This window comes from Cyprinodon tularosa, unplaced genomic scaffold (genome assembly GCF_016077235.1).
Source record: "Cyprinodon tularosa strain WSP-4 unplaced genomic scaffold, ASM1607723v1 ctg61, whole genome shotgun sequence".
Classification (NCBI taxonomy): Eukaryota; Metazoa; Chordata; class Actinopteri; order Cyprinodontiformes; family Cyprinodontidae; genus Cyprinodon; species Cyprinodon tularosa.
The window spans coordinates 757,365-782,513 of NW_024039352.1; the positions used below are offsets into that span (position 1 = coordinate 757,365).

The window sequence follows — 25,149 nt, forward strand, 5'->3', positions numbered from 1 at the left end:
TTTTAAGAATTACTTTGTGTGACAAGTTTACCGGTGTTACTCTAATATTTCCATTGAAGGCCTAAAGTAAAATTATATGCCTGCATGAAAAAGACAAAAAAAAACTTTGTTCTTTATAGAGTAAGGTTATACAAACCAATCATTTGTCCTTTTTGAGTCTATACAGAATTACAGCACCAAGTCCGATTGGATATACTGTACATAAACAGATGTGTACGCCATCATCTGGCAGTACTGTGGAACTACAAGAGAAAAGCCGATAATGAGGGCAGATGTTTAATAAAGCCTGATACTCCTGCCCATAATGACTGTATTCCCAGTGCTATTATCAATGTTCGTACTAAATCATTGTTTTGCAGTTTTTTTAGCATGGATCTTGAACTTCTCTTTTTTATTTCACAGCTTTGCTTGGAAGTAGCTAGCTTTCTCAGCCACATTGCTTCCTTGTTTACCCACTCCGCACATACGCACAAAAAAACCCAATAATATGCCAGTAGGGTGCAGTAATATGTCAGAAGGTATTCGTATTCGAATTAGACTTGGCCGAAAGGTGCTAATCAGAGGAGAACAGCTGATATAAATGCATTTATAAATGTGGAGTAAACCATGGCAAGTGTCATATGAATATTGGAAAAATGGAGGAAATATTGTAGCTTTTTGCAAAGGAAGAGTGTCTGGCAGGTATTCAAAATCAAATCAGAGACCTTCTATTTTCCTCTTGCCTCAGTGATTAGAAGCAAAAAGACAGCTTCCAGCCTCAGAAAAATGTCACTTAAAAATCGTGACCATTAAGAAAATATTTGCTGCTACCTACAAACATTAGTACAGACAAGAAACTATGACCAGGATTTAAGAAATATAAATATTTGATACATTTAAAACATCTGAAAAAAAGTTTTCATCTAGAAATAGGTAAAAACTTCTTAAATTAAGTGTATAAACCCTTGATTTAGATAGGTAAATTAGATAGTTTGCCAATGGAATGAGTATTTTTACTCTTAAAATAAGATAATTAAATAATATGCACTTGAAATAAGTCATTGCAATTGTGTTTTCTTATTTTAAATCTAAATTGTCTTGTTCCATTGGCAAAATGTCTGTTTTATCTCCTCAATTCAAGAACAAATGCACTTATTTTAAGAAAAAATTACTTATCTAGATTTAGATTTAAAAAAAAATCAATAATCAAATTATTTCAACTAGAAATAAAAATCAGGGAAATTAACTGTGACTTAAGGTAGAAGTTACTGTAAAACTCCTTCATTTGGCTTTTTTATGTGACTAAACTGCTCAATCTTCCATCACTGGTTTCACTGAGCTGAAACCAATTGTGTTCAGCAGCGGTTAAGCTGTCAGATAAATTATGCTCACTCCAAAAATAAGAGTGAACATAGAGAGATGCATGAAAAAAACAAACCTTTTGTTTGTAAGAGATGTTCTGTCCAACACTATATGGAAAACATTAGCCATATAAGCAGATTTTTTACCAAAACAGACATAAATTTGATTGCTTTTTCCACTTCACTCCATGTTGATGTTCCTCCAACATCAGGCTGAGCTGTAACCCTTTAATTTTGAGCAAATAATAGATGATTTCAATAGTTTTTGCCTACCCCAGCACAATGAGCTCCCCGTACTTCACTGGCACTTTGGTGGACGAGGTGGTGGAGATGTTTTCCTGCTCCGGGGAATACATTGGGCCCTGCTGACTGAGGCTTGCAGGGGGAGGTCGGATAAGATCCAACAGGGTGAGGCAGGGAGGGATAAGAAGGAAAAGGGGGAGCTACTGATCAACTAGAGAAAGAGGGGGAGAGGAGGAGATGGAAGGGGAGAGGGGTCAGCTGAGCCTCAGCTCCAGCCTTTCATGCTCCATGTGTTCACCTGTCGCAGCACTGCTCCTCCTGCCCTGCAGAGGGAAAACATACAAACAAGGGTGAGATTTTTTATTTATCTATAACTTTTTATGCTTGTCAATAAAAGAGAAAAGGATTTAAATTGGCAAACATGTTCTTTATTTTCCATCTAAGACAACAGCAGGATATCCAGCTGACTGCTGCTTGATCTACAGCGATGCTAACGGCCCAATATTTAAAAACAATGCAATGTTTCACTTTTATAATTAAAAGTGCAAGGCTAGTCAGTCTAAAAGTGGCCTGGGGAAGTTTTGATGGGTAGTGCGCAGACTTTAAGCTGGTGCGTTAAGATTCACGTATGGAAAATAGACTCAACCTGGTAGAATATGAGGCATTTAAAGGCTCCAAAGCTCATCTTACATAAAAAAAAAGAAATCAAATACGAAAAAAATTAGCTAGGTTAAACTACAGTTAAACACTTTAATAGTAGGAATGCATACTAGAAGTAAACATACGATGCTTAATATTAGTAGATAAAAATATAAAAATGTAAAAAACATAAACGTGCTACATAAATAATTAAAAACTGTTAAAGTCATTCTGCTTTGGGTTTATACCCAGATAATAAGTAATAACAGAAATTTCGCCAATTAAGGAAAATTGATAGCATTTTTAAAGTTTTAATAAAGGGCTGCTTTTGGCTCACGTCTGCTGATTAAACAAAAACAGCTCTGTTGCTAATAGTTCTTCACTAAACTACTAGTGTCAAACATAAGCTAACATTTATACCAGTTCAAGTATGCCTCTTCATATGCATTTTGCACACACTGTTACAGCGACAAGGATAAATCCATGGAACATGCAGCAGCCGTTTTAGAGACACCCTTTTCGTAAACAGAAGACTTAATCACTTATCGAATATGATTTAATTGAAATTATTAATGCATATTTTCTGCTGTTGTTTTTCAGTCATCCGCTGATCTATTCATGCAAAACTTTTGCAGGAAATCAAAGGAAAGATAAACGAGGGCATGACAAACGAAAATGCGATGAATCTCAGCCTGCAACTCTCTGAAGCAGATCAACATGGGTTTCATTATTACATGAGAAATTTCTGCTACATCCCTCCTCCCTCCAACATTCACTCGAAAGAAAGATAACGAGACAGATTTCAATCTTTCCACACAGCCACATCATGGCTTCAATTGAAAGCAGCCTGCAACAGGCAAAGCACAATATTTCTCCTACGATTCCCAGAGTGCCCATCTGCTGGGAGTATCCACCACCACAAATGCATGAGCGTAGGACGTAAAGTGTTTTTATGATGAGCGAGGACGGGCAGGGGCCGGAAGAGCGATGCAGTCCCACCAGACTGAGTGGGAGAAGTTCAAGTAGAGGCCCTTCAAGTAAATTTATCAGCCATCTGAAGTCCAGAATCAATCTGGATGGACTAATTATCTGAGTAATTGATATGCATTAAAAGAGCACAACAACATTTCAGGGAAAGCTAAGATATTCCCACCAGGATCACCGTGATGCTGAGAGACATGCTATGATCAAATAATACTGTCTAAAAATAAAATAAAACCCTTTAGATTTAGTTCACGTTTGGATTTCTGTATAAAATCGTTAATGTTCAAGCATATCAAACACATGTAGATCATCCTAGTTAAATAAAATATAAAAGGCAATTTTTAACATAATTTTGGAATGAACCTTCAATCACAGAACAGTCGTCCTTTATTCTTGCATCAGTGGAGAAAATTACTCAAAATCCACACAATCAAATTAAAATCAATACAACCATTAAAAGAATAATAACTATTAAACAAATGTTTAAACACTATGCACTCTCCTGGTATAAGTAGCAGGAAATGTACGTAATCAAAACAAACAACTCACAAGTTAATTGTTATTGGACCATGCAGTGCGTCTCTTTTTAGCTCAATGGATGTTAGCAAGTCAATTAAACAAAAACAGGAGGAATGAAATTTGCTATGTCTTAAAAAATGTTGCAGAGTTAATGTCTAGAAAAAGGCTGTCCAACAAGTTTGCAAAAAAAAAAGGCTAAAATAAAATAACACTTTCTGTTATTTGGGACAAATTGCTTTCTGAAGACATTTTAAGCCTGTAAGATCTAAGAACGCTCTTCAGTGTTGAATGTAGGATTAACACCATCTGAGTGGCAGACAGGGGTTGTGGTCCCACATCTTTGTGATAGTGTGATCCAGATAACAAAACTTCTCAGCCATCCTGGAAAAGCTTACTCTGAGGTTATGGAGTGCATGATGGGAGGTGCAACAGATCAGATCTTAATCCTTGCAGCGCCACTGTTTCCCTAAAGGTATTTTTTCTGAGAGTCATTTATATAGTAAAATGGTAAATGGCCTGTATTTATATAGCGCTTTTTCCATTTCCGGGGACTTTACCAAAGCACTTTCCACCACATTCAGTCATTCACCCTTTCACACACACACACACTGATAGTAGAAAACTATATTGTAGCCTGGCTACTCTGGGGCTCGCTGACAGTACACTGATGCCGCCTGTCCCTTTGACCAACATCAGTAGGCATTGCAGGTCAAGTGTCTTGCCAGGGCTTGAACGGACAACCCTCTGGTTGCAGGCAAACTCCTTTAGCTGAAGCCACTGTTGCCCCTTTAAAGGCTATTCAAAACTTCTATGCCCAAAGAAAGAGCTGTACCGACATTCTTCACACAAGGTCCAAGAAATGACCATCTTTGCAGCTCACAACTGATGATGTTCTGTTTGCTTCTTTGACCTTCCTTCTTGATCTTAGGTCATTGTTCCTGACCTGGAAAAGATAGACTCCCCCCTCTAGGCTTGAGAGTTGGTCTCTGCCTCAACAGAAAGTGTTTAGATATCATGTTAACAAGTGATGGTAACGTTGGTGTAGGGGTTGTCTGCAGTAATGTGAGGGATGCTTACTGTAGCTCAGATCTAGTGGAAAAATAAGAATTGAGCCAAAGAGCAGAGCTCTGAATTTACAATTCCTACAAACAACCAACCCTCATTGATGGGGATGTGTCATAGTTATGGTTCTGTTTAGTTTGGTCTTGGACTTATGGACTTTTTCTGTTTTTCTGTCACTATTCAGCCACCAGTAGTTATCACAGCAGCTCAGTCTGCCTGCAGCCACCACCCCACTTTAGATTATCTCCCCCTGTTCCCACTAATTAGTACTCAGCTCACCTGTTCACCAGCCTACTTATACCTGCCTCTGTCTACTCATCTCCGTCAGAACGTCACACTGCTAAGGTCGCCTGTGTCTGAATGCTGCACTTATGGTGGTTTCCTTCACTACTGGATCCTATGTGCACTGCCAGCTGAACTCTTCTAGTTGAGGTTGCCTTTGTCTCCATGCTCCAGTGCTACTTGTTCCTCAGTGAGTCTCAGCTGCTTACTTGCCTGTTCTGGTGGTTCTCCGTCCACACAGCCTATTGGATCTGTAAACATCTACATCTCCTGGTTCTCTGCTCACCTCTGCAAACCAGCACTTTCAACCAGAATTCCTCTGCCAAGACAGTAACTGTTGCCTGCTTCATTTGCCATTATTCACCCCTTCAATAAACTCTTCAAACGTAACTCTGTGTCTGGCTGAATATCCGGTTCACCTACGGGAAATTGTGACAGGATGTGATGATAAGTGAGAGAAACAGATCCAAGACACAAGCTGCCCGAATGAGCTAGTTCCAGAGTGTGGCTGGACTCTATCATCCAATGGGAGCTTAAGGTGAAGCAGCTAGTCTGCATCAAAAGAGGTCAGTTAAGGTGGTTTTGGCAATTGATCGGGATTATCCTGAAATGCCTCCCATTAGAGGTCTCTAATTGTACAGAGATGCAGAGTTCACTTGTAAGACTACATCCTCCAGAATGAGTAGGCAAATGTCACTGGGGATAGAAATATTTGGGCTTTCTAGATGTTTTAGCTCAGGGGTCTCAAACTGGTTCCATAAAGGGCCGTGTGGCTGCAGGTTTTCTTTCCAACCAAGCAATAGCACACCAGACTCCATCTCTTGTTAAGACTGGACTCACTTGATGAAATGACTGGAGTCATCTTCTATCTATTGGGATTGGGTGGCTGTAAAGATGGATGCAGGAGCTGCCTTAATTTCTGTGTCGTTAAAATGAGAAAATATCACATATAAAACTCTAGCTGCTAATTAAAACACATAAACTACAAAAAAATTGCAGATTTCTCCCTTAAAAAGAGAAAGAAATTAATAAAATGCAATAAAACGTAAAGTGAAAATAAGCAGTTTGTAAAACTAAATCAAACCAAAGTTATTTTTTATATATACAATTATTTAAACAAATAAAACCTGAGCAAACAGCAAAACTACAGGCCCCATTTTTTATTTTTATTTTTTTGATAAATACGTCTTTTTATGTTGTTTTTTTTTTTCTGTAGTGCAGAATTTTTTTTTTGTATTTTTTTTTTTTATCTGTTTTATATTGTGTTCTTCACTCACATCAGTAAACGGACAGAATTCACTCCATACAGCTGCTTTTTATCATATTCTTCAAATTTGTTAATCTTCCAATGGAAAATAGAAGAACAAAAAAATAAAATGTTGACAATTCAGTCACATTTTTTAGGTTTTAAACACCATTCATTCTAATTTATTGGTTAGATGATAAATATTATTAATATTGTCCTGATGATATATGATAATTCTTATCATAATGAGAAATTTATCACAATGATGATAAATGATATGATTAAAGCCACCTTCTAGTTTTGACATGTTACCTATTCAGGACATTTTCTGATATACCAACCTTCTGAGGACCAACCTGCCTTCTGGAGGCCAAAGTCTAGTCCTGTTGTGGCATACTGGTTTAGACGTATGCTGTAGGGTTGAGTGTTACAATAAATGTCAGCAACTAAAATGACTGCTGGCAATTGTGTGCGAGGTTGATCTGGTCATATTTTACTCTTAAATTTGAAATCAGGATCTGTCAATCCTACAATACCTCTTTAAGACTCTTGTGTCTCACCGCAGGTTGTGTGAAGCGGCAACACAGAGTTTTAACACTCGTTTCACTTCTGATCTATTTTTAAAACCCACAGCTGACAATGGAGCGATGAGCTAGTCCCCTCGAACGAGGTGGAGGTGAAACAATTAGCAGAGCACGGAGATAACACCCTTTGCTGAATGTGTTTAAATTGAAACCAGCTTGTTACCGAGTTTAGCAGATGGTTGCGGGGCAGCAAAAACACCTTAGCTGCCTTCATTCAAAGACGGGTTAATCCCACAAAATCCAACTTGGTATGAAATGCATTCGGCTTTATTGGAGGATCTACAAAACACAATGTGCAAAAGTTAGGGGATACATTTATAAATGCACTAAAGTACAAATAGAGGTATAAATAGAAGTAGCTGAGGTGCAAGGAAATGATCACTTATGTCTGGATCCAGACACTAGGAAATGATTAATGTACCGCATTTTCACGACTATAAGGCGCACTTAAACGTCTTTTTTTTCCCTCAAAATGTGCGGTGCGCCCTATGGTGCGGTGCGCCCTATGTGTGTTGTAACTGCGACTTTTGAGACCACCTCATTGAGGAGATGATGAAAGAGTGGCTGAATGTAAGGAGACCAGGTGTTTTTTTTCCACCCCTCACCATCGCTGTTAATATGTAACTCCATGCGTGCCCATCTCACAGCTGATGTGAAAAACATGGGGAAACAAATTAACGCTGTGCTCGCTGTTCAACCGCTCGACATCGGTGTGAACCGGACCCAGCAGGTGCAGCAGAAGCAGCGAGTTTACATGCAAAGTCAATGGTTGACGCGCGTATAGGTGCAGCAAAAGGTCCCGCAGCGCGTTTTGGTGCAGCACGTCGGGAGCGTTTAAGCATCTGACGCACCGCCAACGCGCTGCTGCTGCTCAGATGGAAAAATTGAAGTTTTGCTGCTGGACGCGCCGCATCAACCAATCAGAGAAGCTGATCTGGGAGCTGACAGCGAGACACAGCGCTCTGATGATATTAACGCAAATGAAAAGGCTGGATGAATGAGGAGATGATGAAAGGCAGGTGTATGTGAGGAGACCAGGTGCTTTTTTCCACGCATCACCATCGCTGCGTGCCCATCTCACAGCCGATGTGAAAAAACGATGAATCAAATGAACGCTGTGCTCGCCGTTATCCCGGGGGTCTGACAAAGGAACTTCCACCGCTCGACATCGGTGTGACGCACCCGTTCATAGTAAGGCTGCGAGCGGCGTGGGAGCGATGGATGACAGACTGAGACCACAGTTTTATGATAAATGGAAGGCAGTGCCGTGCAAGTTACGCCACCGTTTGCGGATGGATTGTAGATGGACTGTGTCTGCTGGCTCTGTTGTTCAAGCTTTCGCAAAAGCCACCATTATTTCTGAGGAGCTGCGCTGCACGGAAAGTGACTCTGACAGCGCAGAAGGGGAAACTGGCATGTCTGATTTAGCGCAGCTGTTTTATTCAGAGGAATGCTGAGGATAACAGAGGATGATGACTTTGATGGGTTTAAGGTGAATGAAAAAGGCTGGATGGACGAGGGGATGATGAAAGCTTGGCTGAGGGAGGTGTATGTAAGGAGACCAGGTGGTTTTTTCCACGCATCTCCATCTCTGTTAATCTGTGATTCCATGCGTGCCCATCTCACAGCCGATGTGAAAAAAAAGGTCAAAGAAATGAACGCTGTGCTTGCTGTTATTCCGGGAGGTCTGACAAAGGAGCTTCAACCGCTCGACATCGGTGTGAACCGCCCGTTCAAAGTAAGGCTGCGAGCGGCGTGGGAGCGATGGATGACCGACGGAGACCACAGTTTCACTAAAAGTGGAAGGCAGCGGCGGGCAAGTTACGCCACCGTTTGCGGATGGATTGTAGATGCTTGGACTAACGTTTCTGCTGGGACTGTTGTTCGAGCTTTTGCAAAAGCCGGCATCATTTCCAAGGAGCCGCCCGGCACGGAAAGTGACTCTGACAGCAAAGAAGAAGGGGAAACCGGCATGTCGGATTTAGCGCAGCTGTTTAATTCCGAAACAGAGGATGAGGACTTTGATGGGTTTGATTAATACTCTGTAATAAATACTTGAATAAAGCACAATCATACTCAGTTTTGCTCCCGCTCTATTTTTCTACCTAAAAAACTTAATTCAACAGCAGCCTCTGGGCCGCAGCGCATCCGGGCTCACATCAGCAGGTGTTTTTTCATCTAAATAATCTAAATCTTTTTAAGTGAGAAAGTCCACCGGAAAATTTAATCATTACAGTCAGTTCATTCAGATTATTATCCTGCCTATGCTTTAAGTTAATTTATGCGTGAATAAACGAAGAAGAAGGGGAAACTGGCATGTCGGATTTAGCGCAGCTGTTTAATTCAGAAACAGAGGATGAGGACTTTGATGGGTTTGATTAATACTTTGTAATAAATACATGAATAAAGCACAATCATACTCAGTTTTGCTCCCGCTCTATTTTTCTACCTGAAAACTTAATTCAACAGCAGCCTCTGGGCCGCGGCGCATCAGGACTCACCTCAGCAGGTGTTTTTTCATCTAAATAATTTAAATCTTTTTAAGTGAGAAAGTCCACCTGAAAATTTAATCATTGCAGTCAGTTCATCCAGATTATTATCCTGCCTATGTTTTAAGTTAATTTATGCGTCAATAAACTGTATCAGAGGAGTAATCACAGCCCTGTGTCATCAGCGATGTGTCTCTCACGGCAGGTTCCCAGGTTTGAATAATACTTTGTAATAAATACACCTTGCAGCTTTATTTGCTGTGATCAGTGGGAATAAAGTAGTTTTAATATGTTTTTAAGTGAGAAAATCCACCTGAGAGGACATGTACCTGTATATAAAAAACGCGCCCTATAGTCCGGTGCGCCTTATGTGTGTGTTAAATACAGAAATGGCACACATAACTGAGAGTGCGCCTTTTAGTCCGGTGCGCCTTATGGTCGTGAAAATACGGTAACTGTCTTCTCTGAGTACAAGACACGCAGAATAAAGTCCATAACCCACTGCTTTCCTTTTGGCAGCCATTTTTACACACATTACTGGGCAAATATTCTGATTGGTACTGCGATGCATTTAAAGCAGGGTCTTTAGATTCTTCAAAGAAAAAGATAATGCAGAAAAAGTATTTGCATGTTTCTCTTAAAATAAAATCATCCTACTGCATTTGTCTGTAAACAATGCAAGGAACCAGGCCTTTCTTAATACCAACAGCACAAAATAAATCTTTTCCTTCATCGCTATTATCCACTTTGCACAGGTTTATGTTTGGGTGTGTACATACAGTTTCTGAAGAGTGTGTCTGACGAAGCCCTGCAGATTGGCATGACACTTAAGCCCATTGTGGCCTCTTGCCAACTGCTGCTAAGCTACAGAAACACACAGTGCTGCAACAATGGAGCCCGGGGCCCAGGGCGGCTGACTCTGCAAGCTGAGGTCACAGACTGGAGCAGCAAGGTGCTGACAGCAGGGAGAGCTACATCACACCTACAGAGACCTTCATAGATCCCACCTCAACCAGGCACAGGTGACACCTGCCACTCTGACAGAGCTCAACATCTGACAAACCACTGTGCCGCTCTTATGCAACCGACAGGAGGAAACACCTTGATTCATGTTAGCAAGAAAGCAGCAGCTGCACCTTCTGTTTATTGCATCGCCAAGCCAGCCTGCAAACATCTCCAAATATCCTGTTAAGTGCTTTCAAACAGTAATTCTAGTTTCTTGACTGGATTACAAAACTCTACAATCCTCTCACGTTGATTTAAAAGGCGTGATTAGCTTGAGATGCTAAAAAACGAGTTTGACACTGTGTTTCAAATATGGTGAACACCACTTGTATTCATTTTTTATTTTAACAGAAAAATTAACTGAAGATTCACAGGTTATGTGTAAATTTTTTAATCCCCAGATTCAACTTGCTAATACTCGGCTTAGTAATGGGGCAACTAACATCTCTGTAGACCCCACACATTCCGGACATAAGCCGTTTTGACTTTTACATTGAGGTCCCTACAGTATTAGTGTCAGCAACCACAAACGGACCATTACTTTTAAACTTCCAAAATGCTTAAATTATTATTCATTTAGGTAGAAAATTAAAATGAATAGAAGTTTGCTATGCTCTGCCGACCTATCTGACAAATAAAATAATTCTCCTTTTAAAAGCAGTCTGAAAGAACAGCCGGCATTTGTGGTAGAAAATATCCTGTTCTTACTGTTCTTACACTACATTTACACCGAAATGGTTTACATTTGCTTCTTTTGATAACAAATTCCACACTAAAGGCTGTGATGATTAGTATTACCCATTGACAACTGGCTAATCGACAACCAAAACTTAAAACAATCAATGACAATAATTTAACAATCTTGCGGAAAAGAGGTTCTCTACTATGTTAATGAAACAGAGGTCAGAAATAAAAAAACTTCTTTATTATGAAGTAACCTTTAAAACACATGTTTTATATGAGCTGTAATACAATTCAAAGTACCAATATGGATATAATCAACATAAATAAACAAATTTTCAGACTGTAATAAGTTTAAAACTAGGTTTGGCAAAATAAAAAAAATGTTTACAGATAATCATGTATAATCATCCACTAAAGCATCAAGATGCAGCCAGTTTTGGAGGAAGTTGGTTTAAATTTTGGATCTTTGGTGGTTTAAGAGCTTAAAAAATGTGACATAGAACTTGAAAGATATTAAAACTGTTAGTTTACAAGCTAGAAAAAACAAAACAAAATCACCATGTTGGTACTTTAAATAATTAATAAAAGAGAAGCATAGTTTGACAATGAGAAATCCAGGATCTACAAAGAGGTTCTGGTCTCCATTGCAGGAAGAAATCCTCGGTTAAAGTGGGTCAGAAGATCGATAAATAATTACAGATGCTGGTAGGAGGCTGAGAGTTGATGATGTGAGACGGGCTCTTTGGACATGCAGAGTAATTCAGGAAGAAACGGGTCTGCTGCCGAGTAAAAACTACAAAACCCGTCTATATTCAGCCACGCTTTTCATCTGCTTTCTTTAAAGTTATCATTTAGTGTATATTTAATATCATGTTAAAAGGCATAAAGGTCATGTTTCATCTAACATCTGTCATGTAATTTAATCAAAGCTTTTGTTACCTTAAGCAAAGTAAGCTGCTAAACAACTGCAGAAACTCCCTGGTGACGAGTTCACTTACATGAGTTTCAATATGTCACTCAAAGAGCTGCTGAGCTTCTACCTTAGGAGCTGAAATTTGGTATTATTTAGCACAATCTAAGCTGAGGGCGGAAGAAGGCTGTGTTAAAAGGAGAAATCTGAGGGAGGAAAAGAAAAAACTAAAGAAAACAAGCTCATCTCCAGACTTGTGGCTGCTGTGATCTCTGTCAGAGAGCCCTTTATGAATAGGACCAACTGATATCTAATCATCCCCGTATTGCTGGCTTTCACCACATCCTCCAAACACTTCTGCTTTAAGGCATCTCGCACCTTTCATGTCACCGGAGTGAGTCGTGATGACGCTGGGGCTCTGAAGCTCCCCGGCTGCTTCGTGCTGAGTTGTAGAAATCGCTTCAAAAGCTCTCTGCACCCGCTTTCCAAAAACAGAAAGTCTACCTCGTCCCTCCTCTGCTCTCTTCTCATCTCTGCGTCCCATGATGCCTGGTCTGTTCCCTGTATTACCAGCCGTTGATGAAGAGAGAGAGTTGTGTCATATTCCCAGACCGCCCCCCTCCCCCTTTCACACAACTGTATTTAAACAAAATAGACCGAACAGGACGTAAAAATGTAATGGAAATAGGGAGAAACAGAACGGCCCGTTCTTGTTCACATATCTCCCATCAGACTTCTCTGACCCAACAATCTAATATACCCCAAATCAGAGCTGTGGGTAGAGGAGATCCATTTTTGCTGAACAGTTAACAGTTAGGTAAAAGTTGGCATAAAACCCATCCTTCTCATAAAAATCTGGATTTGTTGTTTTAACAGCTGAATCAGGAGGCTGTTTTGTAAGAGGATAATAAATATATCTTTCAGGACTTACCTCACCGGCTGTCATTTTTCTCCTGCAGAAGTAAGAATGTCTAAATCTATCAACTTTTGGCATTATTGTCAGGCTTTTTAAGACAGGATTCTTAAATATGTGTGAAATTTCAAAGTGGGAACAGGAATAACATTATGTGGAGGGTTCCTCGCTCTGAAGGCTTTTTAAAAGAGGGCTCATGCTGATTTTATCAGGTGTCATTTATAAAGACGTCCAGTAGAAACTTTATTTTGTTTTTTTCTGGCATTAAAATCAATACATGTCGGACCTTTACTATGAAAGAGTTTAAACACTTTCCCTCAGTTGAATGTTTGTGATTAAGGAAGAACGGCGATGGAAATGATCTCGCCATCTTTCTGGGCCGACCCCGAGAGCTCATATCACTTTTTCTTCCACCTTTTACATGAGAAAATATTACAAAATGATAACAGATAGAACTAAATATAAACATAAAGGAACATCCATCAATAAAATCAAACAAAAAATTAACCTGCACTCCATGTGATCTCAAATGCACAAACAAATGAATTCACGGCCGTGCACATATCGGCTGACTGACGGAAAAAAACAGCCGATGTATTGCTCTGTCTCTACCTGAAGAGCCGCATACGGCCCATCAGCCACAGTTTGGACACCAAAGGTCAGTTTCTGAAATCCAAATAGCTAACAGGTCAAATCCACAGGTTGTTCTTGTGTTGATTTTTGTTCCATTTTTGTACCTTTAAACAAAATAGTACTTCATATTTTTATTACAGTAATCTAGCATTAGAAAAATCTTTACAAAATATATTTTATATTCAACTTTTTTTCTGTTTTATATTCTGACGCCTTTGTTTTTTTTTGTTTTTTTAGATATGTGTAATTTCTAAACATATTGGTATCGATGCGATGAGTGAAACTGAACCGGTACTAACAACTGATGCTTAATCTCATCTGTTTTTGTTCCATCAGGGGTTTGGTATGTGGTGTTTGTTTGGAGTGGGAGGAGTTTAACGGAAACTGAGAAGAAATCTTAGCACCATGGTTGTTTTTTACACCGTCAAAAGAGTAGGGGAATATATATATTACCGTATTTAACATCAGTTGTTATCAACATCTGCCCGGTTTTTCATATTGTTACAATCCCTATTTGAGTCAACTGATTCTCATGAAATATGACAGATTGTTGCCATTAATCAAACAAATACTGCTCAGTGTTAAACCATATATATATATATATATATATATATATATATATATATATATATATATATATATATATATATATATATATATATATAAAGACCAAAGAAATAATTACAGTTGGTTTTATTGAAATCGAATTGGACTAAAACGAAAACAAAAGAATGTAGACGGACTGAAGATTCGAGATAGAAGGTTAGTGAGAACCACCAGAAATAGGAATTGACCATGTCTAAAACTAATCAAATCCGTCAAATTAAAATCTAATAAATATTGAGTTTTTTCCACATCTTTTTCTACACATTCAGATGTGTGATGAAATGTAGGGTAAAGGAGCTCTCTAACCACTGCTCAGTACCAATAACTGAAGAATCCAGCAGACTTCGCCTTTAACAAAGCTTCCTTTATTTAAAATCCCTCTGAAAGTAGCTCTGATCCACTTGAAACACGTCCCATATGCAAAGCCTGATAAGTGAGCCTGCTTAGTGGGGAAAAAAGAGGCATTTTCATGTGCTTAACCTCACGACATGGAGGAAAAAGTCTTTGGGAAAAAGTAAACAGTCACTGACACAAAAATAATCAGTGTTTATATAAATCTTTAAGTGTTAAATACCTATATTTATCAAAATGTCTAAATGTTTAAGTTGACCAGAAATAATGAAGATAAATATATATAGAGAGAGATCAGGCTAAAAGCAGCAAATCCAAACTTTAAATTGATCGATAATTGGAACCAATCTCAAAAATAATAATCAGTTTAATACTCTAAGAAAATATAGAAACTTTTCTCATTTATTTAAATCTGCAGAAATGTTTAAGTTTAATCAGTGAGGGCGTACTTGGATAACGAGGTTTGCAAACTACTACAAAGGGACCTAAGGGTTATGACTTCTACGGTGGTGTAACCATCTGCAATTAGCTTAAAATACCTCCAGTGGAAGAGTTTTTCACAGGACGGGAGCTCCCTGTGAAGCGAGCCGGTCCTACGTCAGCGCCCGGCGTCAGAAACCTCAACTTCCGTCAAGAAGACGCGTCAAAGAGCAGCTGTGTGGTGGGAAAGCCAACAGGTCTGCAGCTCATCAGAGAAAATCCCTGAAGATGTTTTAGATCGGAGGGGGACGCCTTTTTAAATTCATGGTGCAGGGCTGGCATTATGATCACTGATGGTTTCATGTCAATAAATGAAGCAGGAAATATCATATTTCTTGCACTAATTGATAATCAGAGAGTATGACTTTTACTCTGAAGCATGAAAACACAACCTATAACAGGCTGTTGTTAAATGTCAAATATCTGAGACAATTGTTGGCAAATGGAAGACGACCAAGCAGTTTTTCGTCACACTTTTGTTGAAAGAGTTGGAGCAGAAGGCTTTCTAAAGTTTCCTGGAGCAGTTTTTGCTCTTTTTCTTCCAGATGAAGCTTAAAATGAAGCATCATGCAGCACATCATGCTGAGGGCTGCACCGTCTGACCACAAACCCCATACTTGGTGTTGGTCTTAAAAACAGCTTAATTCTGAGAGCAAACCTACAATTTACTCCAAAGCTTTTATTTCAGAGTGGGAGGCAATACATATGTGAACAAAAAGAGTTTTATGTATAGAATGTACATGTGTGAGGTCTTGGTGTGACGCCGCTCTCTGGGCCTGGCTGCCGTGGCTAGGGTTGCAGAGAGACGGATCACTTTACACATTTTGAAGATTACACTCCCGATGCCTCGGAAACTGATCTGTTTGAGGGATCTGACAAACTTAATACCCGATCCTCTTTCCCTTCTTTTTTTTCACCTTCCATTTTGTCTCCTTGATTTAACCCATCCAGTCAATGACTTCATTTTCCCCTGAGACACAGGGAAGGGATGAGTTTCAGCCCCTTTGCTCTTTTCACTTTATTTCATTTTTTGTTTCACATTTAATTTTTCTTTTCAGGAAAAAAGACAAACCAATTTGTATGTTGCTTTGGTTTTAGAGCTGTACACAAGAGATGCAGCAAAGGATTCAATTTAAAAATGCAATAGGGCTGATTAATTCAATTAATCGGATTATTCGATTATTGAAATGATCATTAATTAATTTAGTAATCAATTAATAATTAACTGGAGCATAGAGACTTTAAAACATGCTTTTATATGAGTTTGACCCACTTAGAACAATAATTATACCAATATATATATATATATATATATATATATATATATATATATATATATATATATATATATATATATATATATATATATATATATATATATATATTGCTATTAAATCTATTTATTTTGGTCTGTGGTGAACAAGTTCCAGAAAAAGAAATATTCTGAATAAAAAAATATATTTTATAAAAACAGGCCATAACAAAAATTAGCTTAAATGAAACATTATTAATGAGTCTATTTTTAAAATATGAGGACAAGAAAGTAGAGATAGTTGCAGAAAAATTTAAATAGGTCAAAAGTTTTCTAAAAAATATTTACTCCAGTAACGTTTCTGCAAAATTTCCACTTAAGTAAAATAACGAAAAATTTGTACTTTGTTACTTGAAAGCTCTGATGGCAGTGTGATTCAGTTACCATAATATTAATAGTTTTTTTTTTTTTAATATAACATCCAGATGATAAAAATAGCAAGTCTGGCAAACGAATGGCATTTAGATGCTTTTATGTAGGACAAATAACTTAAACATTTTACAAATTAAAATGTTTGAGATTTTTGTTAACTTTAAGCAGGTATATCAGTGATACATTAATAACAGAATAAAACTAGTTAATATTTGCTGGCTGATAAGTAGTGCTATCTGCTCTGGTAGCCAGACCTACCGCTGACTATTGCTTCTGCATTTCTAAAACAGCGTACACTAAATCAGAGTGATGGCAGACACTCATTTAGATCAGAGCATGTTAGTAGTTTCCAAGCTTTTTAAATCCTTTATATATCTACATTCTGGGACCTTTATTAGTTCCTTTTCACACTGATTTATCTTAGTAATATTTTCCAGACATAAATAATCGATGTTACTGAAAATGTTAATTTGTCACATCTTGCAGGCTTTTTGCCGGCTGTTTTTACAACACTATAATGTGTGAAAACACTATTTTTTTAATGATCTAACGTGATGAAGTGTTTTCCACGCTAGAGATTCATTCTGCAGGAAGGAAAGGGATATGAAGAGAGAAACAAAAAGACATTTCACCATTTTGCATTGGATTTTTTTGTGGAATGAATATAACTTTTCCGAACCAATTACCTAAAAAAAGATATTCCTGATCGGTTTTTCAGTTCCTACCATCTGATCGGGTGGTTCTCTGCCAAAGTGAACGCGCCAATTCTCTATCTGGCAAACATCTCCTGTGATTTCTCAGTCCTGCTCACACATCCTCTCAGCGGTGTGAATTGGATCTCACAAGCAAGGCTGCAACACTTCCTACATTTTTAAAATCTCATTTTCTTCATCTCTGCATGTAGAGATGCTTTATGGGTTCAGTCGTCTTTAAATAGTGTCGCTATTAAATCCAAAAGGACGCCATCGGACTCATTTTCCCACATCAGACGCTGGGAGAATGAAGTACAGTAGTTTCTAATCCAAATATAAAAAAAAAAACTTGAACCAGCAGAGGATTTTTATGGCAGGGAAACCTGCTTGCTGGTGCATAGCTAGAGAATAAATGTAGCGTGAATTAACCTCCGGATAAAACTTCGTTATGGACACAAATCAGAGCTTGAATACCTGACATGAAATGAAGCTGAAAATAACGGATTCCGTTCTGAAAAACTCAACATGTCTCCCTGGAGCTGGTTGTGCTCAGAGGTGATTTACGCCGAGCCAGAGAGTCGATGCACACAGGAAGTCCCAATTCCCTGCCCACTCTCGGACTCGCCTCCATCTCTCGCTGGTCCCTAGAGGTGTTTACTACCGCGTCTCTGAATGCGTGGCTGTAGGGGGGTCTTCTCTATGCAATGAATACTAACAAAGTATGCAAGTCTCATTAGAAATGGTTTGAAGGAAAAGAGGAAGTAATGAGGACAAACAGGAGAGACAGATCAACATTAGGTTTCAATTCAGAAATACTTTATTAATCCCAAATGGAAATTCAATCAAAATGTTGTTAGTTGAAGTAACTGTGTTTTAACATAGGCTTAAAAAATAAGAGACGAAAATGAAACATCTAATCTTCAGTGACGATATATATGATCTGTTAAAATTAGTAAAATTTTAAGCCCAGGCCATAAAAAAAAAAGAAAAACGAACACCAGAGTCTCAAAGTTTGACTGAGAAACATAAAAACTTAAGTCTATCAACATTCATTTCTGAACAGAGTCCAACTTTCCTTTCAGTTTTTATAAAACATTTGATCTTTTCTTTTAAAATAATCTTTCTATTTCAATGAGTCACAATTGTTCTCTAATCTTTGGTGTTGCCTTTATATGCAGTGTACTTTTATTTTTCTTTCCTTTCTCATGCACAGCTCTTTGAATCGTCTCTCTGCTGAAATGTGCCAACTAGATAAACCTGCCTTGCTTTAATCTTGAGGAACCCAGAGTGTGTAACTCTAAAGTGTGTAAAGACCCAGAAAGTTTAAGGTGAACCTCACATGCAAAAAAAAGATCATTGCAAATATGAAAGATGTTCATTCCAACAACTACAGCAAAGAATCTGCTACAACTTCTTTAGTCATTGAGCTTTTGGATACAAATCTAAAAGGGGTCATAGAATGCAAAACCGAGTTTACATTGTCATAGATGAATAACGATAGTCCAGTGGGTGAAATTGAAGTACAGAGAAGTTTAAACCCCATCAGGACCTCCTTTCTCTGAAAATCTCACAATTCTAAACTTCCACCATAAAACGGGCGAATTCAGATGAAGCCCAGAGTTGACGTAAACTCGGGTATGTTGCCTTATTTGGTTCTGGCCTGTACTTTGTCAAGCCCCTGGGGGGGCGGGTATGAAGTGTCGAATACTGGGCCATGCAGAGAGCCATGAGCCGCCCGTCCTCAGCCAGAGGAGGGGGGCTGTGGGCCGGTAAGGCAGGCGGGGGGAAGCACTGGGCCACCCATGTCACGGCTCGGTTCTGCTGCACCGTAGTCGACCAAAATCCCGGACGATTTTGAAATTCCCCCCGGACATTTTTTTAGGCATGAAAAGTAGGACATGTCTGGGAAAAAGAGGATGTCTGGTCACCCTACCATATCAACCATTTGATGTTTCAGTGAGTGAGTGCTTGTTGCTATGATGCGTCAGCAGCTTCGCCTGTTGTAAACCAACCAATCAGCACACAGCTCATCTAAATATTCATGATCATACCATAAAAGGAAGAAAACCTGTCGTTCCATTCTGTGGCTTTTAACCAGACTTGCATTAGGAAATATAGAACAGCAAATATGTCATTTTCAGCCCAACCAATCTTACACACCCTATTCAGAGACCTTAAGGACCAGCACCAGATACCCTATAGAATCATTCTATGGCCCCCTTAAAATGAATCATTTTTGGATGCTTAAGGCATCAAGTTTCTCCCTCCAGCCCTTTAGGGGGCAGAAATGCAGTTAAAGGGAAACAGTAGCATCTAGTAGCATGGAGGTCAGGAGTAAACACTTTTCCACACCACAGCAAAGTTCCCCATTAATGGGACTCCAAACAAAAGGGCATTCAAAGCTATGAACACAAACAGGTTATTAGCATCACACTGTCTCTGCCTGCTTCTTATCACTGTCAAAGCGATTTATTTTACTTCCAACTATATAGGACCTATTGCCATAAAGTAAAGAGTCAAAGCACACTACTATCATGAATTTATGTGGAAGAAAATAAATTTTTTTTTATCATTATACACAAAATAAAGGTACTTAAAACATGGAGGGAAAATATGATCAAGAGGACAGTACTGAGGCTACCCTCTTTAGTGCATAGCTGGCAGTATTTCTACACACATCCACCAAAGAGTTCTGAAATAAAGATTAAGGAGAAAAAAACAATCATTTTTGTCTGCAACAGAACTGTTTAGATTGGTACAATGCTTCTCAAACTGTAGTAAAAACTGTAGTAAACCTATGACTGCTGGTATATAAACATCTTTTATGCTGCTTTTTCCAAGGAAATAGAAATGAGGGTTGATGGATCGATTTTTTTTAATTCATTCATCAAATTTTGAGAAATAGGAGGAAGATTCAGAGAACTTCCAGTACAAAATAAAGTCAGAGTGAATACAGGAATGAGAAACTCTCATTTACGCTTTTTAATGCACTTTTAATGCACTTTTAATGCACTTATAAATAATTTTAATGCCATCAATAAGTACCCATGACTCTCATATTTACACAGCAAAATCCTTGGTCATCTTTACTGTCGACAGGCTGCAGCCTTGTCCCGAATTTCTCGTTTTCCAACCACATTTCCAGTTACATTTTCCTATTCTCTAAATTTTTCTCTGCCTCAAGCTTCTGCTCCGGGCTTTACGACCAACCGAAAGCCGTGCTGCGCAAATATAACGCGATATAATATATCTGATGAAATTGTTTTAATAAACTTTTTTTTTTAAATAAAGCGTTTTAAATGGCACAATAATCACATTTAATAAATTTCAATGCCAATTAAGGCCTTGGATGGAAAAGTGGACGAGAGGAACGAGCCAGACGGGAACTTAGACTTTGTTTCTTTTATCTTTGCAGTGAAATCATCGAACACACCCTAATATAAAATAAATTTTTGTTTCAGGGTGGATATTTTCTTTTTATTTGCTCCTTTATAAACTTAATGAACAAGCTAACTTCAATTTGCAATATAAGCAAATAGTGTATTTCTCTACGGTCTATATTTTCAAAACTTTAGCAATATTTTATGAGATAAGAATTATTAAAAGTACAAATGAACATTTTTGTGATTACAGCCACAAATCCTTACATGTAGGCAGTTAGTCAGTTAGTCGGAAACCTTTACATTTAGAAGTTCCCACATCCAGTAAGTCTGAAAGTTTTTTTGAAAATGAATGTTTAGCTTTAAATTGAAATTGCATTACCTTCTTCAATCAATCATCCAGTTTTCTTTTTTTTTTTTTCTTATGACAAAAACAGAAAATGTCCAGATCCTGGTGCACTAATGCTTTAAACTTCATACTTGCTCGAGGCTCCTGTTATGAGAAGCTATTACTCTAAAAGTTTATTGATTATAACAACACATTCAATATATATGAACCCAGTTTCAGCACTGTAAATCTAGACTTTACAACCCAAAAAGGACACAAAGATGATTTATTAGCCACCACATTAAATATCTGCCCTCGGGAACTAAACGGAGAGAAACCCTCATTAGAAAGTCAAATGTCATAAATAATAAAGTTCATAAAACAGTCGATTTCAGGGAAATTAGTGAAGCGCATCGTGTTAGCCTGGGATGGTAAGCATATGTAAAGAAATTACCTAGCTGTAAATCATTTGTCGGTTTTATATAAGGGGGGGTTGCATTCCCCATGTTTTATGAAAACAAAGAGTTACAGGAAATCCTCATTTGGTGGAATAAGGGCTCTCTGGGGGCCGCCTTTAGCTCACACCAGGGATCTCAGAAACAACAGAAACACTTCCTGTTGCCAAAACAGTAACTGTACTTTAAAAATACCACCTTTAATTTCAAGATATTTCCTACTTTTTTTTCAAAATTTAGATTTTATTTTTGCCTGAGAAGATTTGAAGTAAAGGGCCTTAAAACCTACTTCAAGTAAATAAACGAGATGTAGAAGTTAAACTTTGCAGCGTGGATTCATAAGTTGAACAATTTGGTATAGTTGATTCAGCTGATGGTTAGGAGCGTGACTAAAAAGGTCAAACTTAAGGGAATAAAACAATATAATCCTATAAAAAGGGTCAGTTAATTAGACAAAAGCTGCCAAAGTCCAAAGGTAAACTCTAAAAGGTCCTTAAGAACAAGGCAGCATGTAACGACCAGATCAAACTGATCCTCTTGGGCCGGATTCCTCGCACTCGACCACAGTAAACGTTGCCACAACAATATTCACGTCAACTGTGAACTGCCAGACATGAAATATGTAGAGCGGGTCAGGAGGAGGACTTGGACATTAGAAACAAGGTGAGGAATGTAACCCGAGCCGCAGCACTGAAAGCTGCTGTGAAGGTTGTAACTGTGGCTTAAGAACCTGCTGGATAATCCTTTAATACAAAAGAAAATACACATTTTATCACCAACTTTAGTTGACCAGTACTTTCTCAGCGGCAACAGTGACATCTTCACCAACCAGACTGGAGTCAGACCCTTTGGCGCCAAATTCCAGCTGAGCATCAAATTAACTCTTCATAACAAGCTACTGGTTTCTGTGGAGCCACCAGTGGGTCTGGCATATCCACAGGATCCAGAATAGGGCCCGGCTAAGAAAGGGCTCCCTGTTAGAGACAAGGCGGGTGTTCACCTACATTCACCCTGGATGACTGGATGAGAACAGATGCTGGATTTAGGGAAGCAAAGAGGTGAATCTGACTCATGACTAAAGTCGTTACCTTCACTCTGCCCTCATAAAAGCAGCTTAGGAAGGGTAATTAAAACCACTTCTGGTTCTGGTTCTATTGCCCTATGAATCATGTTGGAAATATTTGATTCAGATTTCCCAAAAATTAACTCACAAGGTAACAACAAATTTTTTTTTTTTGTCCATCTTTAACGTGATTTAATCTAAACACCAAGAAAAATGTTCATAGAGAAATCTTTACAAAGAAAACTTTTTATAAAACAAGTTTATTTCCTAAAAAAACACTAGATGATCATTTCTTACATACTTTGACTACATTAGAACTATTATATCTTTGTTATGAAAGATAAATTAGTTTTAATGCACTGATCACCCAAGAAATCTATTTAAAGCTCGACTTTCTGCTCCTTTTTCTGCAGAAACAAACCCAAAAATACCTCAACCCCCCCAAAAAAACAATTAAGAAAATTGAGGCTCAAGTATAGGAATATTGGTCAATTAAATTTTTATTTAATTTAATATTTCTGTCTGATAGAAGCTTTCTAAATGAATCAGAGGATCTAATGTCATCAAGGTGTGCAAAGATTTAATAACAGTTTCAAAACCTCTTTTATGTCCAACTACTTCAGGTTGTTTTAATTACTGTAGACCATACCAGAGCATAGATAACAGAGCTGCCCCTCCCCTACTTGTTTCTGTAATCACCAGCTAAAAGAAGCCTGTTAGTTGCTGCCTTTTCATTACAAATACGTGCAAAACTTCGCTGATGCAAATCATCTGATAAAGATGGAAAACAAAACAGTACTTTGGAAATAAAGCGTTTCAATTAAATAATGCACGTCTATATGGTCCTCCTACTACTTTCTGTGCACTTCTTCATGTTTTCGCCCAGAGCAACATCCACTTGCTGACCACCAGACTTGTGTGAAGCAACAACAACCCATTTTCATTAGTTTGGTAAAATGCACTCTTTAAAATAGGACCGAGAAACGACCTTAAACAGATGCATCGGGGCTGTTTTTTTAAACTGCCATGTTTCCTTTAAGAAATGTTATTTTTGTAATTAAAATGTATGCAATTAGCCAATCAATGAAAATTCAGACAGTGTAAACTAACTTAGGAGTAAAAATGATCTCCTGTTTGCAATAAAAAATCTTCAGAGTTTTTTTTATTAACGCTTTAGTTAATATAGTCCATTTGTGTTGTTTGAGCTTTAAAAAGATATGCTTTCTTCATTAATGCAAACACTAACATTCAGTCCTGATTCAGTTACTGTTCTAGATTTGGGTTAAAGACAGGAGTGCTTGTAAAGTTTGGTTAGTCTTGACTTCACTCCATTCTTCTAGCTGAACGCCCTTTTACAATTAGTGTATAGAGCTGGGATGTCAGACTGGTTCCAGGAAGGGCTGTGTGGCTGCAGGTTTTCTTTCCAACCAAGCTGTAGCACACCAGACTCATTCATCCCATCAAGTGAGTCCAGTCTTTACATGATGACATGAATGGAGTCTGGTGTGCTATTCCTTGGATGGAAAAAAAAACCTGCAGCCCATTCTGGAACCAATCTGACATCCCTGTCTAAGACTGTTAACATAGATACGCTGATGTTAAAAGTATAGAGGATGATCTTTTATTTCCGGGTGGATCATATAAATAAGTGGTCTTCCCAGCTGTCAATCATTCTGGTGATATGTTTACGTAAAGCCGTCCTACGTGGTCTTCCCGTTAGCTATCTATTTCTGTGCATGCGCGCTTTCTGGCGTATATCTGTGGTGAGCTACGGATTCAGGCAGTCATTGAAGCTCACCTTTCTCACCGCGGTTCTTTGAAAATGGGTCGTAAGATAAAAAAGTGTCTATGAAGTGTATGAGAAGAAAAGAAAGGCCTCAGAAGAGGCAGATATATTCCAGAATCTTTTGTGTGGAAAGCTCTCCTCTCAAATCATTATGGGATTTGCTGTCACAGCAGCCTGCTATCGCCATAGGCTGTCGCTACCCGACAGCGGCGACTAACAAAGATGGTGCAGGCACTGCGCAGTGGAGGAGGAGTTACGTGACCAACGGAGCAAAAATCAGTGATCATCTGTCCAAATGGTAAGTTAACCGAGTCCACTATATAGTCCCCGCTCTATACAGGGATTTAGGGGTAAGGGCGGACGTTCAGACACAGTAAGCTTGGATGAGCTATGAGAGCAGCAACTTTTAAACAGAGCGTGCACGAGGATAAATAGGCTTGTGCACGTTCTCGCACAGGTTTAATAGGCGTTCCCTCTAAGGAGCAGGTACAGGGTTGTGCATGTGCATTTTTTTATAGTAGAGAGGGCGGGTTCAAAAATCCTCCACAATACCTTTAAGAAAAAACAAATCTCTCTCTGATATTTGTCCACTTTGTAAGAAAACAGTTTCTCTCCTGTATTTTCCAGGGCTGGTTAATTCTAAGGAGCATCCTACTGGTTTTCCAGAGAGCTGCTCCTGGAGGAGACAATCTGATGACAGACGCCAGGGGGGGGAGGGCAGGTGTTCGAATTACAGCCTCATCAATGATTCAGAGAGCAGAACGCAGACGGCTGCATGCTGTACACACATA

At 38.6% G+C, this 25,149-nt stretch overlaps 1 protein-coding gene across 2 annotated transcripts in view; it reads right to left on the reverse strand.

Moving 5' to 3' along the window:
• Window positions 1–25,149, reverse strand: part of peli1b (pellino E3 ubiquitin protein ligase 1b) — a 58,373-nt gene that overhangs the window by 22,227 nt on the left and 10,997 nt on the right. Inside the window, exons 1-2 of one of the 2 annotated variants that reach the window (XM_038307437.1) lie at window positions 12,366–12,513; window positions 1,614–1,906 (exon numbers count right to left, since the gene is read on the reverse strand). In XM_038307437.1, the coding sequence (XP_038163365.1) occupies window positions 1,614–1,696 (83 nt within the window). In that variant the 5' untranslated portion in view covers window positions 1,697–1,906; window positions 12,366–12,513. Of the gene's footprint in view, window positions 1–1,613; window positions 1,907–12,365; window positions 12,514–25,149 lie in introns of those variants that run through there. The other variant, XM_038307436.1, reaches the window with a different exon arrangement.